General features: G+C 55.7%; 1 protein-coding gene across 1 annotated transcript in view; it reads right to left on the reverse strand.

Annotated features, from left to right (window-relative positions):
• Nucleotides 1–19,433, reverse strand: part of TRIOBP (TRIO and F-actin binding protein) — a 28,197-nt gene extending 8,764 nt beyond the window's left edge. The window contains exons 1-7 of the mRNA XM_017861303.1: nt 19,350–19,433; nt 13,672–13,728; nt 10,587–10,694; nt 10,381–10,470; nt 9,908–10,017; nt 7,455–7,980; nt 6,332–6,442 (exon numbers count right to left, since the gene is read on the reverse strand). Coding sequence (XP_017716792.1) covers nt 6,332–6,442; nt 7,455–7,980; nt 9,908–10,017; nt 10,381–10,470; nt 10,587–10,694; nt 13,672–13,728; nt 19,350–19,355 — 1,008 coding nt within the window. The 5' untranslated portion in view covers nt 19,356–19,433. The remainder of the gene's footprint in view (nt 1–6,331; nt 6,443–7,454; nt 7,981–9,907; nt 10,018–10,380; nt 10,471–10,586; nt 10,695–13,671; nt 13,729–19,349) is intronic.
• Nucleotides 19,434–19,439: the final 6 nt, after the last annotated feature.

A 19,439-nucleotide genomic window follows, 5' to 3' on the forward strand; every position in this document is an offset into this window, starting at 1 on the left:
TTTTTTTTTTTTTTTTTTTGAGACAGAGTCTTACTCTGTCACCCAGGCGGGAGTGCAGTGGAGTGATCTCAGCTCACTGCAACCTTCACCTCCTGGGTTCAAGCGATTCTCCTGCCTCAGCCTCCCAAGTAGCTGGGACTACAGGTACACACTACCATGCCTGGCTAATTTTATATTTTAGTAGAGATGGGGTTTCACTGTGTTAGCCAGGATGGTCTTGGACTCCTGACCTTGTGATCTGCTGACCTTGGCCTCCCAAAGTGCTGGGATTATAGGTGTGAGCCACTGTGCCCAGCCTGGAATGTTTTTTTGGCAATTTTACCTCCCTGGGTAATTTACTGACCTGCAGCCCAGTTTAAATGTCTCTCCTAGCTCTGTCTCTGGGAAGCCTCTCCTCTGCCTCAGAAGGTTCTACTTCTGCTAAACCATAAGTTCCCTGAAGACTGAGAACATCTGCCTGGTACAGTCCCCAGGGTCTAGGCCAGGGCCTGACATGTGGCAGGTGCTCAGTAAATGAGCTGAAACTGATGATGTAATACAAAATAAGGCTTAGTAGACAAGACGGGCAAGTATCTCAAAGACTAATAATACCCACTGCTGGGAGTGTCTGCTATAACGGTGTTGCAGGGGTGCGGGGGTGGTCCCGTGGCATCATCACATTCTGCGACCCCACTGGTTGACCTAGCAGGTCCGCTCCTAGGAATGATCCCACAGAAAGTTGTATGTGTACAGACTTTTGGAACAAGGGTATTCCCTACGGCAAGGTTGGTAACAGATGAAAACTGGAAACAATCTAAGTCCCTATCAGGGGAACTCTTGAATAAAAGATGGGATCGAGCTTGACAATGGGCCACAGGCAGCTGCTAAACAGTTTTTGTGTGGATGCTGTGGAAAAAGATCCCAAAATGAAGTGGTGAAAGTTGGCTTCTGACACTACACATGGTATGATCCCACTCATGGGAACAAAGGTGCAGACCTGTCCGTCCCAGTGAATGAACGCGAAAACACAGAAAAGGTAGGGAGGATATTGTGGGGGGTAGAATGATAGCCCCCCAAAGTCTTCCACATCCTACTCCCAGGATCTGTGACTACATCATGTTACGTGGCAAAGAGGAATTCAGGCTGCAGAGGGAATTAAGGTTGCTAATCAGCTGACCTTTAAATCGGGAGATTATCCCAGATTATCCCTCAAGCCCAGTGTAATCACAAGGGTCCTTAAAAGTGGACGAAGGGGGCAGAAGCGAAGAATTCAAGGGAGGTGTGACCAGGAAGGGATGGTCACAGTGATGTGGCGGGAGGACTCGACGTCCCCTCTGCAGGCTTTGAAGATGAAGGAAGGGGCTGAGAGCCAAGGGATGTGGGTGGCCACCAGAAGCCACAGAAGGCAAGGGATACAACGGGTGCCTGCCTCGGCTGCCCATGCCTCAGCTACAGCACAGCAAGACCTGCATTAGATTTCTCGCCTACAGAAGCGTGAGGTAGTACGTGTGCATTATTTAGGTAGCTGTGGTGACAGGTTACAGCTGCCATCAGAAACTGATAGGCAGGTGGCAGCAGCCACTAACGGGACCCCGGGGTGGCAGCTGGCAGCGGAAGGAGTGTGGGGGTGTTGATTTCCACCCTTTCAGTTTGTTTAAATTATTTTGAAAATGTAAACCTTTTATTTGATAATTTAAAAAATGTTTAAGGTCATTAAAAAGGGAAGGGGAAGAAGAGCCAGGGAAGAAACTGAGGCACAGAGGGCCAGATGAGGGACTGTGTCTCCCCCACGCACAGGCCACCTCCCTGCCTCTCTGGCAGCCACACCTGGGCTACAGGGGATGATTTTTTTTTTTTTTTTTTTTTTTTTTTTTTTTGAGACGGAGTCTCGCTCTGTCGCTCAGACTGGAATGCAGGGGCCGGATCTCAGCTCACTGCAAGCTCTGCCTCCTGGGTTTACGCCATTCTCCTGCCTCAGCCTCCCGAGCAGCTGGGACTACAGGCGCCTGCCACCTCGCCCGGCTAGTTTTTTGTATTTTTTAGTAGAGACAGGGTTTCACCATGTTAGCCAGGATGGTCTCGATCTCCTGACCTCATGATCTGCCTGTCTCGGCCTCCCAAAGTGCTGGGATTACAGGCTTGAGCCACCGCGCCCGGCTGCAGGGGATGATTTGATGGAAGAGCGAGGGCCAAGAGCTTTATGTGGGGACAGGAGTGGCTGTCCCCTGGCTTCTGTTCCTGCCCTCTATATGTCTCCTGGCTTAGGACAACAGAACATGGCTTGGACCTCAGAGGGGTCTTCATCCTGGCTGCGCCTTGGAGTGAACCTGAATAAACCCCTTGCCCCTCTGAGCTTCAGTCTTGGCGTCTGTAAAGGAGACCTCGCAGGAGCAGCCCCCGAGGCTCCCTGGGCACGGGAACCCTGTGCACAGAGGGAGTCAGTATGCCAGCGCCCACCACTGGGGAGCCCAGCAATGTGTGGGTGGGCACTGCTCTTCTGCAAAGGGCCAGACTAGGCAGGCAGACCTGGCAGCTCAGGGGTACAGGGGCTGACACCAGGAGGCGGGACTCAGCTGACAAACAGGGGCTCCTAGGTGGCCAGGGGCTGCTCTCTCACCTACCTTCCTGAGTGGCCCAAGGTGTCCTGATCCTGGCTGCCACCTCTGACATGGACATCAAAGAAGATGAAGAAATGCCTGTGTTCCCCACTGCAATAGTGGGGAAGGGTTCTCTTTACCAGACATCCAGTGGGTGAAGCCCCAGACCACTCAACAGCTGTCCTGCAGCAGCAAGCCCCCAACCCCTGAAGGAAGGGCACCCACTCAGCCTGAGATACCAGCTGGGGAATCCCTCCCAGCTGTCACTCCTCCAGGTCCACCGAGTTTCCAGCCACCTCCTCCTATGCCTGAGGGTGACACAGATGACTCAGCACCTCTTCTCTGCTGCCCTCCACATCTGGGGTCACTCCTCCACCTGCCTGGTCTTCAGTTCTGTTTCCCAATTATTCCCTTCTCCCCTCCCACCTGCTCCCCCTGCCCACCCCACCCTAACGGGACGAAACACTGACAGACTTTGATGCGCCCAATGGGGAACCTGGGGAGCAGAACGCCTGGACCCCAGACACAGGTTTGCCTATAGCTCAAAGGTCACACCCTTCTGTGGGCCTCAGTTTTGCCACCTGTAAGCTGAGAAGCCAAAGCAGTGCCTTTTAAACTTCATAGTAGTGGCAGAGCCTTTATCCAGAGGAATTCTGAAGCTGGCTCTATGAGTAAAATGGACAAAGACAGGCCAGTGCAGTGGTCACATCTGTACCCCCAGCACTTTCGGAGGCCAAAATGGGAGCACTTGAGCCCAGGAGTTCAAGACCAGCCCGGGCAACATAGTGAGTCCTTGTGTCTACAAAAAAATTTTTTTAATTAGCCAGGCATGGTAGTGTAGCCTGTGGGCTGAGGTGGGAAGATTGCTTAAGCCCTAGAGTTCAAAGCTGCAGTGAGCCTCTGTGCCACTGCACTGTAGCCTGGGTGACAGTGAGAGACCTCATCTCTAAAACAATGAAAATAAATAAAATAAAATGGAGGAAGATGAAGCCGCTCTGACTATAGGTGGGTATGAATAGGTCCCAGCCCCTCCCACCCAGAAAGTAGCCCTTGGAGCTTCTTAGAGCAGAGCGCAGGCAGAAGCCCCTGGCTGGGGCCTCGGAGGTCCTCCCACCTGCTTCAGCTGTGGTATTGGGCCTCCAACTCCCTTGTCTGCCTCAGGGTGGGGGCTACAGGCACAACACTGGCTCCTCCCTGCCCCTCCCTGGGACAAGGTAAGCCCCCAGGCGCGCCCTCTGTGTCCCACCCCAACTCCCCTGCCTACTCCTCTATCAGTAGAACCTCCATCCACTACTTGGCCCCAGGACGGTCTCCGGGCTTCCCTGTAGCAGCAGCCCCAGCCTCAGGGCCCCCAAAGGCCCCTCTGCCTTCTGTAGAACCGGTCATCCAGTCCTAAATTCTCCTTCCTCCATATCCTTGACATTCACCCTCCTTCAGCCATTTCCTAACACCTTACACCTGGCCCTCTCCCAAGCCCCCTCCACTCTGACATCACTTTCTTGATGTCACTGTCTGACCCCAAACCTCCGAAAGTCTGTGGAATGAGCTTCCTTTTATTTGATTTGTTCTTTTTGTTGTTGTTTTTAGATAGAGTCTCACTGTTGCCCAGGCTGGAGTGCAGTGGCAGGATCTCAGCTCACTGCAACCTCTGCCTCCCAGGTTCAAGCGATTCTCCTGCCTCAGCAGGAGAATCTGCCACTGGAGTAGCGGGGATTACAGGTGCCCACCACTGTGCCCTGATAATTTTTGTACTTTTTTTTTAGTAGAGACAGGGCTTCACCATGCTGGCCAAGCTGGTCTCGAACACTTGACCTCGAGTGATCCACCTATCTCACCTCCCAAAGTGCTGAGATACAGGTGTTAGCCACCATGCCAGGCCAGAGCTTCTACCTCTTAGCTCAGCACTGAAGGCCTCCACAACAGACACCAACCAGTCTTCCTTCTCATGCCCCAGTCAATGCCTTCCTGAGAGCCCCCTCACGACGTGACCTCCCCTTGGAAACTTCTAGAAGGCTCCTCCTGCCTAGGGCCTAGATCTCAGCCTTCTTTTCTGTCGCCAGGCTGGAGTGCCATGGCATGATCTTGGCTCACTGTAACCTGGGCCTCCTGGGTTCCAACGATTCCCCTGCCTCAGCTTCCCAAGTAGCTGGGACTAGAGGTGTGCACCACCATGCCCGGCTAATTTTTTGTATTTTATTAGAGACAGGGTTTCACCACGTTGGCCAGGTTGGTCTCGTTCTCCTGACCTCGTGATCCACCCACTTTGGCCTCCCCAAAGTGCTAGGATTACAGGCATGAGCCACTGTGCCTGGCCCCTTCTTTTCTACTTTAGATAATGGTGTGATAGGTGTGATAACTACAGACAGCTGATTGTCAAATTTTTAGGAATTCTGTGATGTAGTTGTTAAGCACAGCCATTAAAAATTAAATTTATATACTTATAATTAAATTAACTACATTAAAGACAACGTAACAGATGCTCAAATTTATTACTTTCTAATTATTTCACTGTGTTTTATTATGCATGCTCTTGGGGTCAATCACATCTACTGCATCTGCATGGTGGAAATCCTACTGGATAGTGTGAACATCTCTTCCCAACTCTGTGTCCAGGGACTTTGTGCTGGAAATGCAGCATTGGCCACAGTGGGAGTATTTACACTGCAGAATTTGTAAACATTACACATCAGGGCTTGATTTATTGTTTTGTTGACTGTCTAGACTTAATCAAGTGATAAGAAAATGTTAATAATGCAGATTAAACTTAAAAGTCTGTCATATCTATAACCATTACATTGTAAATAGAACAAAAAATTGCAAAAATATTCTTAATAGAAAATTCTCAAATATTCTCAGTAAAAAACTACTATCCGATTTAGCAAAGAAGTCACTCACAACATGGAACAGTAACGTTTCGACAAATGTCTTCGCATCTTACTCATTACCATAAACAAAAGTGTCAACCAGTATACATATTAAAAGAACCCCCGTTTGTTAATTAGTTGTGGATACAAGAGTATGGAAAATCACTGAAAGCATTTTGAGAAAATCCATTTGCTACATGAAATTCACAATAAAATTATATATTTTTTATTTGTAAATTGTGTACTAAGCATTGTTTTTATTGGTAAAATGTATAATAAACTCATATATGTGTACACACACACGTTTTTTCTAGAGAGTTAGTTTGCCCTAGTTGTGACAACCAAAAGTGTTCCCAGACACAGCCTAATGTCCCCAAGGGGGACAAAATGGACCCCATTGAGAACCACTGTCCTAGGCAGACAGTGCATTTTCTGAGGGCCACTGGAGGCTCTCCTGTCCTGTGGACCTCCTTGAGTGGGGCCTGGCCTGCTGGGCCTCAGTAAGATTTCCCTGTGTTCAGGGAGTGACTCTCGGGGCCACTGGCCCCCAACTTCCCCAGGGCAAGGGTCCAAGTGCAGAGTGTCACATGGGGACTCACACACAGGCTCTGCAGTCAGCCGGACCCTCGCTCAAATCCCACCTTTGACACCTGCAGGCAGGGTGACCTCAGGCAAGTCACATAACCTCTCAGAGTTCAGTGGCCTTGTCTGTAAAATGGGCACAGTGATCACGCCCACCAGCTGTGGGGAGAGTAAATGAGATGACACATGTCAAATGCCCCACACCTGGGTTCCAGCACACACAGGAAGGGCTCCCAAAATCTCAGCTGTTTCCTGATAACACGGCAACCGGAAACCTGCCCCTCCCCTGAAAACAGCCCCTGGCCTTACCTGTGAGATGTAGCCCGGGGGGATGTGGCCGTCCTCCTGGGATCTCGGCGCACTCTGAGGAGCCTCCCCTTGGAGACGCCATGCCTCCAGCTGGGCCCGAAGAGCCTGAACCTACGAGGGAGAAGGGTGGTCAGTGGGGCCTGGAAGCTGGGGCAGGGCTGGTGGAAGGCAGTGAGGAGCCCACAGGCTTCCAGCTCCACACGGATAAAAGCCCAGCATCCCTGGAAGGCTTAGGAATGGCTCAGGGTTTGAGAAGAGCAAGCAGCCCTGGAGTGAGATGTGGCCAGGGGACATGCTGGGCTGTTTCCTGGATGGCCAGGTCAATGACCTGGGAGAGCCTTGGCCCAGAGAAGGCTAGACAGGGTTAGGAAGAGGAAACTATGGTCACAGATGTTTACACATCATGTAGGTGGCAGAGGAAACATCTTTGAGCCTCAGTTTTCCCGTCAGTAAAACCGCTGAGGTCTACCCTAGCGGTAGAGGCCGCTATGAGGATTCCATGAGTCAGTGCAGGCAGGGAGGTCACGTGCAGCAGACGCACAATAAACGGTCTCTCCCTTCTTTTTTTTTTTTTTTTTTTTTTTTTTTGAGACAAAGTCTGGCTCTATTGCCCATGCTGGAGTGCCGTGGCTTGATCTCGGCTCAGTGCACCCTCTGCCTCCCGGGCTCCAGCCATCCTCTCACCTCAGCCTCCCAAGTAGCTGGGACTACAGGTATGCACCAGCACGCCCAGCTAAATTTTGTATTTTTTTGCAGACATGAGGATTTGCCATATCGCACAGACTGGTCTAAAACTCTTGGCTTCAAAGTGACCCTCCCACCTTGGCCTCCCAAAGTGTTAGGATTACAGGTGTGAGCCACAGCGCCTGGCAGGTCTCTCCCTTTTCTTCCCACTTCCCTTCTCTATGGCAGCTAAGGGCAGAACTAGGGGAAAAAAAAAAAAACAAACTACTAAGGTCTAAGGAAGAAGATTCTAGTTCGCAGGAGTGTGGGGTACATACTCACAGATTAGGGGTGAGCTCCCCATTACTGTAGGAGTGCAAGACAAATACCAGGGTGTGAATGCAGGGACTGGAGGGACGTGGGGGCAAGGGGCCTCCTAGAGAACCAGCGTGGTGCCTACCTCCTTCTCCAGTGCCTCGTGGCTGTCACTTGGGGGCCCTCGGCGCTCTCCGCGGCTTTGGTTGAGCAGGGCAGTGAGGGGCACCCGCTTATTCTCCCGCAGGGGCAGCTTCTCCAGCTCCTGCCACTTCTTCTCGATCTCCTCACTGAGCCGATTTTGCTGGTCCTCAGTCAAGGGGGCACCCAGGCCCCGGCGCAGCCCCTCACCAGCGGGCACCTCTGGGGTCCTGCTGTCTGTGGCCTCGAACCACTTGCGTCGCTCCTCGGAGCGCTGGGCCAGGTCCCGCTCCAGCTCCTCCTGCTTGGCCAGGCGGTCAGGAGTGCGGGCCGGGGTGCGGGCCCGCTGCGGGGAGGCCTGGGTCAGCGGGGAGAGCTCCACGTAGTCCAAGGCCTGCCGCTGCCCATCTGCCTTCCGAGGGCCACCCCGGCTGATGACCTCAACGCCCGCCCGCTGCTCCCCTGCCTTCAGGGGGCCCTTCTGTGTGCCGTAGTTGTGCAGCGTGTTCTCCTTATTAGAGTCCGAGAGCCTAGGGCACCAGCAGAGCCACGTCAGGTGGGTCCTCACTCCTGAGTCCCGCAATGAGCACTTTCGGAGCGACACCTGTGTGTCAGGCCCTGTGCCAGGGGCTGGAGACAGATCCCAGGGAAGGAAGCAGCCTGACCTAAGCTTCCTGGTTAACAGAGCCCGGGAACCTCCCAGCTCCACCACTCCACAGCCCAGGGACCCACCAGGATGCCTGGCTTCCCTCAACCCCTCTCGTTTCTGTTTCTCAAGGAACAGGGTCTCACTCTGCTGCCCAGGCTGAAGTAGAGTGGTGTGATCATAGTTCACTGCAGCCTTAAACTCCTTAGCTCAAGTGATCCTCCTGCCCTGGCCTCTGGAGTAGCTGGGACTATAGAAAGGCACCACCATGCTCAGCTAATTTTTAAAATTTTTGATAGAGATGGGGTCTCAGTATACTGCCCAGGTTGATCTCGAACTCCTGGGCTCACGTGATCCTCCCACCTCAGCCTCCCAAAGTTCTGGGATTACAGGCTCACGTGAGCCACCACGCTGGTCTCTTTGCCCTCTTTGAGCTGCAGTGACCTCATCTGTAATGTGGGACAGCAACGCCTCTCACAGGATGGATGTGAGGACGGGGTGGGCGAATGTGGAAAGCAGGCAGAGGGCTTTTTGCAAATGGTGATCAAGGAGTTGGTGTAGGACACAATGTCCCAGGTTCCCAAGGCTCACAGTGGCAAGGGGGATGCCCACAGTCACTGCTGATGGGGTGAAGGCAGGGACCTCGGGGTGCAGAGAACACAAGTTGTGGCGACTTTGAACAACTATGGCAGTTCTCTTTATCCACAGTCACAGCTGGGTACATGGTCACCCTGCCAAAAACTACACTCGCAGTGTTCCCAGAGCTACCTGTAGCCACGTGACTATAGCCTGACAAGTGGGTATGGCACGTAGCTCCCCGAAAGGGCAGACCGAGCCCCACCAGGCCAGGTCTGCATACCTCGGGGCTGTTCTGAAGGGAGACATAAACATCTGTCTCGATTAAGCGACTGTGCCCGGGGCTCCCTTCTTTAAGCAGCTGGGCCTATACGCTAAGTAACAGTCCAACTCACTGCACTTCAGAGTACACAAAGTGCTCTGGGCACATCCTCGCATATGTACAGACATGACACACTAATATGACAGATAGGGACTCTGAAACCTAGACGGGAAAGAGCCTCTGGCCTAAGGCTGAATAGCCACGGTGTGGCCAGGCTGGGGGACTCGGCCTCCAGGCTCAGATGATCCTCCCACCACGGCTGGCTAATTTTTAAATTTTTTGTAGCGACGAGGTCTCACTATATTGCCCAGGCCGGTCTTGAACTCCTGAGCTCAAGTGATCCTCCCATCTCAGCCTCCCAAGGTGCTGGGATTACAGTTGTGAGCCACCACGCCCAGCCCAGGCCCCTTTAATATCATACTCTGTTCCCGCTGCCCAGCAGCTCCAAGTCCCAGCACCGCATAGGCATCTGGGGTGTATACGGTGGGGGACTCTGCCACTGGGTAACTCAGCACTCCTGCCCCAGTGCCCGTGGCAGCCTCCAGAGGGAGTGAGCTCCCCATCCCGGGAGGCGTGGGCTCCAAGGCCGAACTGCCTAACCACCCCTTCCCGACACAGGCTTAGACACGGCCCCCACGGCACAGAGACAGCACAGCCACCTGGCGGAGGCTTTTGACTCACAGGCATCTCCACCAAAGAGAAGAGGCCCCATCACATTTGAGGAGGCAGATCAAACCTCAAACCCTCAGCGTACTTCTGGATGATACTGAGAATGCTCACTGGTCTCTTCCCATGTTGTTGACAGAGAAACGAGGGCCCAGAATGTGCAGCCCTCAGGTGAGTGCCTAGAAATCCACTCAGGGACGCAAGGGAAAGTGCCTCTCCCAAGGCCCCAGTCCAGCTTAGTACGTACTTGGTGACATCTGGGGCTGAAGTTGGACGCACGGTCTTTCTCAGAGCCTCGATCCAGTTCCGCCGGATGCCTGAGGTCATGGCCGACAAGGTATAGACAGCATCCTTGGTCTGTAAGGCCACCGCACGGGTAGGTTGCCACATGGCCAGGAGCATGACTCCCTCCCCACTATGGACCCCGGGGAGGGCGGCCCTTCCTTCCAAAGGGGCATCTAAGGTCTTGAGTCTGGGGTGGGCAGGGGGTACAAAACCTCCCTTCCATTGGCCTGGGAAGAGCCCTGCCGGCTCCAGCGTCTTCCCCAGATACGCTAAGTGTTGGCATCACAGCTCTGTTTGGCTCTGAGGACAGAGCCTCGGGGTAAATGAGTGACAGGGATCCAGTCTCCATGGTGAGCCATGTTCAATACCAAAACCTCCCCCAGGGGCCTCCAGCCATGCTGCCCACCACCAGCCCCAAGCTGCACGCAGCCTCACGTGGATCTGGAAGCCATAGTTGCGCTGCACCGCGTACTCCGTGACATCCGTGCAAGAACGCAGGTCGATCTCACCATCCAGCTCGTCTGCCTGGAGCATGAGGGCCCACTATGGTCCGTGTGGGCCCTGGTGTGACCCACCCCAGTGACCCCAGCCAGGCCACCCCAGGCCCTTCTGGGGGTTCATCAGTACACCCATGGCCTCACCTCCTCAGCAGTAGAGTCTCTGTAATATTTGAGACTTGAATCTGTCAGCACAAACCAATGTTTCTTCCACTGCGAAGTAGAGGTGGTGGTGAGCGAAGGGGAGGGAGGCTGTAAGGAGGATGGAATGAAAGAGCCAGTGTGTGCAACTGTACAGGTGTCCTGCGTGGCTGCCAACCTGACTATTCTGCACACAGGAGGGGTGGGGAGGCCGAAAATGCCGATTTGAGACCTGGCCCCTCCATTTCCTCTCTGAGCCTCAGTGGTAGCATCTGTGAAATGGGTTGGCTTCCCCTCTGTAACCACACCCCCCCGTTCCTTCCTGGAGCCCCTTTTAAGATCGCCAAGGCTCCTCAGGCACCCTGGACCCAGTGCAGACAGGGAGGGGTGATGACCTGTGTAAGCAAGTCAGGGACTCAGTGGGGCCAGGATGTCACATCTTTTTCCATATTCCCCCAAATCACCACCATAGTCAGGGACAAAGGTCCCCCGGGAAGCAGGACTGGATGGAGCACCGGGGTAGGAGTGAGTGCCAGGCACGATCTGCTGATTTTTTTTTTTTTTTTTGAGACGGAGGAGTTTTGCTCTGCCCAGGCTGGAGTGCAATGGTGCAATCTCCACTCACTGCAACCTCCACCTCCTGGGTTCAAGTGATTCTCCTGTCTCAGCCTCCCGAGTAGCTAGGATTACAGGCGCCTGCCATCATGTCCGGCTAATTTTTTGTATTTTTAGTAGAGATGGGGTTTCACCATGTCAGCCAGTGTGGTCTCGAACTCCTGGCCTCAGGTGATACACCTGCCTTGGCCTCCCAAAGTGTTGGGATTACAGGCGTGAGCCACCGTGCCCGGCCGCATGGTCTGCTTCTTGATCTGTAGGCTGGCCACCCACATCCGCAGCGGGTGAGACTGCACTAACCTATATGTTTAGGGTTTGTGACTGGGTTCCTTCCTGCAGTGCCTGTCTCTGCTCCAGCTGGGGTTAGATTGACAGGGCACGTAGGAAAGGGGTGGGGGCACCAGAACAGCCCGATATTATGCCAAGCCCAGCCTCTAGGCTTCTGGTCACTCCACTGGAATGCCAGTTACGGCCCGCCCACTGCCAGGTCAGTGCATGTCACCCGGTCCCCAGCCCTCCCGGAGTTCCCTCACATCACCAAGCCCTGTTTGTGCTGTTGGTTGCTTCAAGTACTTAGTTTTCTCTCCTCAAGAAGATGGTAAGTTTTCAAGGGGCATGCAAGGATGATACCCTCTGCTTCTTTCCACATTGCCTCCCTGAGAAAAAGAGTTTTGTACCCAAGAGTTCCCTTTTTCGCTGTGTGCCTTTTGGCAAGCGTCTCCACTTTTCTGAGCTTCAGTCTTCTGAACTGTAAAGTAGGGCTACTAAGAAGGCCCTACAGCTGGGCGTGGTGGCTCGTGCCTACAATCCCAGCACTTTGGGAGGCTGAGGAGGGCGGATCATCTGAGGTTGGGAGTTTGAGACCAGCCTGACCAACATGGAGAAACCCTGTCTCTACTAAAAACACAAAAAAAATTAGATGGGCCTGGTGGCACATGCCTCTAATCCCAGCTACTGGGGAGGCTGAGGCAGGATAATCGCTTGAACCTGGCAGGTGGAGGTCACAGTGAGACGAGATTGCGCCATTGCACTCCAGCCTGGGCAACAAGAGTGAAACTCTGCCTCAAAAAAAAAAAAAAAGGAAAGAAGTCCCTACACTTTCTGGTGAGGTGAGCAGTGCCTAACCCTCTCTTGTGTGTATGGCTGTCATGCCGTTGGCATAGGGATGGACATCAGGTTGTCAGGTTTGTCTGGGAGGCCAGGCCTCTTAGAAGCATTTTGCTCTCACTAAGTAAACGGAGTTGCTGCTGCAGACCTCAATTGCCTCTCTGTAAAGTAGGACAGGGGTTCTATGCCAAGTGGTTTCTTTAGCTCTTCCAGGCCTAGCCTATGACTGTCTGAGATGGAAGCTGGGTGGAGCTCCATGGACCTCAGGTGCGCTGAGTTCTAAGCCTGAGTCTGTCCCAGGTGCTCCTAGGCCTGGAAGAGACCAACACCCTCATGGGCCCGTCTCCTGTCTGTGCACCAAGGGGTTGGGCTGGCTGAACTCCCAGGGCCCTTCCAGTTCGGACATTCCAGAACCCTGTGATAGAGGATGAGTAATGGCCAGCTCTGGGTGGGGCCTGTAATCCCTCTGCCCTCCGGGGACCCTGGGTGGGGAGGCCAGGAAGGGGTCACTGGCGGGGTGCCAGGCTTTGTGTGAGCCTAGAGAGCAGCCGCCAGGGACAGCGGGCAGGCAGCGGGTAAGGAAGGCTGTGGGCGGGAGGGAATAAAACATGTGGGCCGGAAACACAATGAAATCCCCTCTGGCTCAGAGCCCTCTCCGGTATGCAGGCTGCACGCAGACCGGAGAGGCAGGCGCATGCAGGGCAGGGGTGGGGAGACGCTCCCGCCCAGGCAATGTGGGCAGGCAGCCAGCCTGGCAGCCAAAAGAACAGAGCTGGGGAAACGGCCACTGTCCCTGCTTGTTCCAAGGACACATATGCCAGAGGAAGGGAAGGGTCTTTAGCTGAGCCCACAGTAAGCGCCAGGAGCTGTGTGGCACCTGTACGTGCTTGATCTCTGTGACCTTGTTATCCATTCTGGAAAGAATCGCCATCATTCATTATGCCCATGTCACAGATGTGGCCACTGAGGCCTAGAGGGGGCTTTGACTCAGCCAGCGTGGCTCCAGGTGGGTGAAACCCCAGCACCTGCGCCGAGCCCCATCTCCTCAGGCCAGGCTTTGTGAATCTGTGTCTCGGGCCAGACGGCTTCTATGAGACCTTCCACCCAAGACCCTCAACTCCCAGCCAGGCTCCTACTGAGGTGGGAGGGCCAAGAGACCCTTGATGAAATCAAGGGATGGGCACTGGGTGTGAGGGGCTAGACGACACCTTGCTGTGATCCTTTTTACACACTGCAGACTGCTCCAGGAGGCAGAAGCCTGATGGGCAGCCTCTGCCCCTCCCAGCCCCACCCCCACTCCTGGGCTGCTCAGGGGACCAGCAGTGGCACAAGCCAGCCTCCTCCCCTCCCGCCTTGGTCCTCCTACCTCTCCAGGCTCATCCAAGATCGACATCCATCCCTTCTTGAAGTTGAGCAGATCGGGCTGTGGGGAGATGAGGAGGGAGGTGAGTCGGGCCCAGCAGGAAGCCAACAGGGGCTGGTGACGGGGACGTGTTGCACCCACCCTGTCCCCAAGTCCTGTGGGACCAAGCTCCTGGGAAGCCAGCCAAGAGGGCTAAGGGCCTAGGTAACCCCCAAGTCCAAGCAGGCCTCCCAGCCACTGAGGCAGCCCTGGCCCCTTTCCTGATAGTGGCACTCGGAGAGCCGAGAAGTTGGGCTGGGTGGCTGGCACACACACCCAGATGTCCCAGGGGCCTCTCTCCAGCCGACCCCTCACCCAAGAGTGGGAGAGAGGGGCTGGGAGGACTCTGCCTGTATAGTGACCCCCGAGAGCTCAGAGGGCAGTCCAGACTAGTAGCACTGCGCGAACTGTCCGGTTCCTCCCTCTGACGAGGACCAGGTGCCACACAGACCCTTCCATGGGCCCGCCAGTCCTGCCCTTTCCTTGGCTCCAGGAGACTATGGGAGGTGAAGCCAGTCGCAGGCTGGGGTCAGAAACCCTCTGGTCCCCACCTAGATCTCTTTGGGAAAGGTCAGTCCTGGCAAGCCCTACCTTCCGGGTGTTGCCCAGAGGGGCACAGCCCCGGGGTCTGGGGGCTGCCAGCTGCAGCATGTCCCATGGGGACCTGTGTCAGGCACCCCAACCCAGGCCTAGATAAAGAAGTTGCTCATCCTGGCATTTTTCTGACTACGCTCATCTAGTGGATGCCAACCACCAGACCCTCCCTTCCTGCTGGGGAGACCTCTCCAATCTAAGTCCCGGTCCCTCTGCAGTCTCCGCTCCTGCCGCTGGCAGGGAGGAGGTGGCCACCTGTTGCCATGGCTCTAAGCCTACCTATCAGCCCCTACATCGAGGCCTCACCAGGCCAAGGTGTCTGGTTGCGTGCAGAGAGCGGGTGGCATGGCTCAGTGGGATGAGTGGTGACAGTGGCAGCTGGAAACCAGAGCCACCTTGCCTGGCCACCTCTCCCGACCCACCCTCCTCCCATGGAGCCCCTTCTCAGGTACAGGAAGTGGACCAAGGGGGGCTTGGGGCAACTGAGGATCCAGAACCCCGAACAGCCACAGTCGGGGGACCCAGTAGGTTGGCATCCCAGCCCTGCCCTGCATACCTGTGTAAGGGAGAGACACAGGCTCTGCTCAGAGCCGAGAACCCCTGGGGCTGCGTTTGTCCCGCTGCTCTGTATTCTGCCCTCCCCATCTTCCACCTGAGACAGAGGCTGCCCAGGGCGATCCTAAACTAAGAATGCAGATTGGTGACCACACCTGGCTCCACTTCCCCTCAGACTGGGATCTCCTGTGGCCCCAGGGCCTTGCAGAGGGCTTGACCACAGCAAGGCTCAGGAAAAACTTGCTGAGGAAGTATCTACCCCCTGGTCTAAATTTCTGTGCTTTTAGGCCATCTCCCCAACCCCCACCTAGCCTGGAGGAGCCAGGCTTCCTGGGCCCACAGAGCTGGCACCACTGGGCAGCCCCAGGCGAAAGTCCTTGGGCCAGGGCTGGGAGATCAGGGCAGGAATGACAGGCTGTCAGGCTGAAACCTCTAGGACTGCCTGGGAAGTGGAGTCGCTGTGACCTTCCTAAGTCACATCCCCCTCTCTGAGTCCTGGCTGCCTGATGTGGCAAATGATGAGGCAGTCCTCCCCTCCCGCAGCTTCCGACAGGACTGAACGTGTCTGTACAAGGAGAAGCCTGGTGATCCTCCAGAGCCCAGTACAGACACATCACATACCATGTCAGGCACGCCATGACACAGTGACCTTGGGGATAGAAGGTCACCAATTTGAGTTTTGCTGAGACAGGGCCCTGCTCTGCTGCCCAGACTGGAGTGTGGCGGTGTGATCACAGCTCACTGCTGACTCAACCTCCCCGACTCAAACGATCCTTCCACCTCAGCTTCCAAGTAGCTGGGACGACATAGGCACTCCACCATGCTCAGCTAATTGTATTTGTTTTTTTTTTTTTTTTTTTTTTTTTGTAGAGATGGGGTCTCCCTATGTTTCCCAGGTTGGTCTCAAACTCCTGGGCTCAAGTGATCCGCCCACCTCGGCCTCCAAAAATGCTGGGATTGCAGGTGTGAGCCAATGTGCCCCGCCAACCAATGTGTTTTCAAACCGGCAGGGAAACCTATCCCCAGGGTCAAAAGGTCGGATCATCTAAATCTCACACGATGCCCCTTCATACAGGGCTCTTTAGGCCTCACTACCTCTTCTTCACCTGCTGGAAGCTCAGTTGCTCCTTTTGCCTTTCAGAAGCACTGACAGGTTCTCACGGCCCCACCTCCTACCTAGCCAGGGACACAGCCCCTCTACGCACCCTCGGGCTGGTGAGACTCACTCAAAAAGGCTTGGTATCCCAGGCTTGCTTAACAGTTCCAGGGACGGCTCCAGGTGGCTTTATTTATTTATTTTGAGACAGAGTCTCTGCTGCCCAGACTGGAGTGCAACGGCGCCATCTCGGCTTACTGAAACCTCCACCTCCCGGATTCAAGCGTTTCTCCTGCCTCAGCCTCCCAGATACCTGAGATTACAAGCGCCCGCCACCATGCCCAGCGAATTTCTGTATTTTTAGTAGAGACGAGTTTTTTTTTTTTTTTGAGACGGAGTCTTGCTCTGTCGCCCAGGCTGGAGTGCAGTGGCCGATCTCAGCTCACTGCAAGCTCCGGCCCCCGGGGTTTATGCCATTCTCCTGCCTCAGCCTCCCGAGTAGCTGGGACTACAGGCGCCCGCCACCTCGCCCGGCTAGTTTTTTGTATTTTTTAGTAGAGACGGGGTTTCACCATATTAGCGAGGATGGTCTCGATCTCCTGACCTTGTGATCCGCCGAGACGGGTTTTCACCATGCTGGCCAGGCTGGTCTTGAACTCCTGACCTCAAGTGATCTATTCCCCGCCTCGGCCTTCCAAAATGCTGGGATTACAGGCACACATGAGCCACCACACCTGGTCTCCAAGTGGCTTTAAAACAAAGTCCAGCTGCCTCAGGATGGCAGGGAAGCCTCATCACACTCTTCCAGCCTGGCCTCCCCTTGCTGAGGCGCCCGTGTTTATACCACTGCATAGTCCTTGCCGATCACAACACACCAGGACTGCGGACCCTTCACACGTGCCGTGTCCTTGGCCTGAAATACTAGACTTCCTCCTCCTCTGATGACCAGGCAAGCCCCTACTCAGGCCTTAAGACTCAGTTTAATGGCCACCTCTGAGGTCCCTTCACAGTCCACGCCACTCACCGTACCACCAGTGACCCCTGTCCTGCCCTCCCACGGCCCCTCTCGGAGGCCTCTGTTGCATCCGTGACTATTTTGAGGCACTTATCCTTCACAGGCTAGACTAGATGCAACTCAGTCAGGGCCACACACTGTTTACCTGCCAGGACCCAGCCCAGATGGGGCTCAGAATGTGTTTGCAGAATTTTTTTTTTTAAAGCATCAGGCACTGTTCTAGGCCCGGAAATTAGCTGTGACCAAGAGGTGTGGCCCCTGCCCTGGTGGACTGCAGGAAACAGACAGTAAACAAGGGACCAAATATAATTTGATGCCCAGCAGGCGAGGGGGAAGGCTGCTCCAGGAGTAAAGCTGCATCCAGGCAAAGGCAAAAGGGGTGGAAGAGGATCCCAGCTCCCTGAAGCCCTGGAGCCTCACACAGTCACACACATGTGCCACTTGCCCTGTATGAATCCCTGACTCAGGGCACGGGGGCCAGGGGAGGAGGGTGTGAGGTGGATACAGGAGGAGCACCAGCTGAGAGCAGGCTGAGGTCTGCATGGCAGCCAGGATGAACTCAATGAACACTATTAATGGTGATCATAGCCTCCTCTCTGCTCTAAAACCTTTCATGGCTCCCTATTGCCCCTGACCAAGCCCTAGCAGTGAGGCCCTCCTCCCACCCTGTCTTCCACCTGAGACAGAGACTGCCCAGGGCGATCCTAAGCTCTCGCTACTTCTCAAACACAACCACCCGCTTCTGTCCACACTGCTGTCTCCTCGCTAGTCCATCTCCACCTGACGAAACCTTATAATCACAGGAGGACACCTCCCTCGGGAAGGCTCCTGCCACCAGCAGGGATGTGCTGTCCGTCCTCCAAGCACCCCACACACTGCTTCTGACAGCCTTACCCTTGCTCAGAACGTGCTGCCCCCAGGACAGGCAACTGTGAAAGAAAGCTGGAACGGACCTGGACACAAATCCTGGCTCAGACTGGGACTCACTAAGCTACCTGGGGCATGACACTTCACCTCACCACACCTTGGTTTCCTCATCTGTTTGATGAAGATGTTACTACCGACCTTCAAGGCTCAAATCTGGTAACGTGAAAGCAAACGGCTAAGGGCCAGGCAGGCAGGTGGTGGGCACTTGGGAACGGCAACCACTCTCCTCCTGGCCCCAGGACAGACTCAGCTCCTCCCCCCACATCCTTTCTGCTCCTGACAGGGAAGGGGAGGCTGCTGACGACAGGAAGGGCCAGCAGGGAGGTGGCAGGATGTCCAGGAGGAGGCGAGGAAGTCCAGGCAAGGCGGTCTGGCCATCACACTCACAGGGCAGGGGCTAGGCGTGCCACGCCCCCCAGCAGCCCAGCCCACTCCTCCAAAGGGTCTCCACTCCCCTGAAAAAGGACTACTGGCGCCTGTGCGCACACACACCCTGCTCATCCTCCCCCAGGAGGGCCACTGGGCTGTCAGAGGCTCCCTGAAGCATTAGCCAGAAACCAAAAGCAGCCCCACCCCTCCCTTCCCGAACAGCACAGTCAGTGGGCCAGAAGGACCGGGAAAGGAGCTACTCCTTCCCTTATACTTGGGGTGACCTCGGGCAACTCACCAGCGCCCCTTCCCAAGCCTCAGTTTATCCGGCTGTGAAGTGGTGAGTCCAGTGAACCTAGCTGTGAGACTCAATATGCTAACTATGGCACAGGTAATTGATGGGGCTTGAGTACAGCTCACCCCCATGACAAAAGCAAACCCCTGCCATCGTGCCCCCTATCCAGACTAGCAGGCTTGTCCCAAGGCCCAGGACCGCTGCAAAGTGCAAGCCCGGGAGGACGTGGTACCCCGCCGCTTCAGAGGTCCCGGGACTGGCTCCCGGACTGGGTGGGGCGGTCCGGACCCTTCTCGCCCAGACGAGCTCGGGCCAGCGGCCACACGGGGGGCCGGCCTGCCAAGGCCCGGGTCAGCGCGACCCATCCGCGCCCGGGAGCGCCCCTCCCGAGCTCAGGCCCACCTCCGCTCCTCCCTGGGGCCCCTGGCCGCCTTGGGGTATCGGGTCTTTGCCTAGGGGGCTGGAGGGGAGGTGGGAAAGGGTCGCCCCGAATCCACCCTTTACTGGTGCCGCAACTGTGAGGAGGGGGCGCCCGGGACGGGTCGTTCCGTCCCCTCGGGGTCGCCTGGGCTTCTGGGGGCGAGTGGGCGAGGGAAGGCGAGGAGGAGCCTACGGGAAGGGTGAGGCCGGTCTGGCCGGCGCATCGGAGGTGGCCCCATCTTCCGGCCCAGCCCTCCTCTCGCCTCCGGGAAATGAGGAGGGGGCTGCCCCGGAGGGGAGAGGCTGGGCTCTGCCTGGGGTCGTCGCCCTCCTCCCGGCCTGGGGCGCGGGCGGCTGACGGGGGCACTCACCGTCATGGCGGCGCCCCAGGGCGGCGGGAGCAGGAGGCAGGAAGGTGGACGCGGCTCTCGGGCCGGGCTCCGCGGCGCGGGGACCCTGCC

This window comes from Rhinopithecus bieti, unplaced genomic scaffold, assembly GCF_001698545.2.
Source record: "Rhinopithecus bieti isolate Rb0 unplaced genomic scaffold, ASM169854v2 scaffold_56975, whole genome shotgun sequence".
In the NCBI taxonomy this organism is placed as follows: Eukaryota; Metazoa; Chordata; class Mammalia; order Primates; family Cercopithecidae; genus Rhinopithecus; species Rhinopithecus bieti.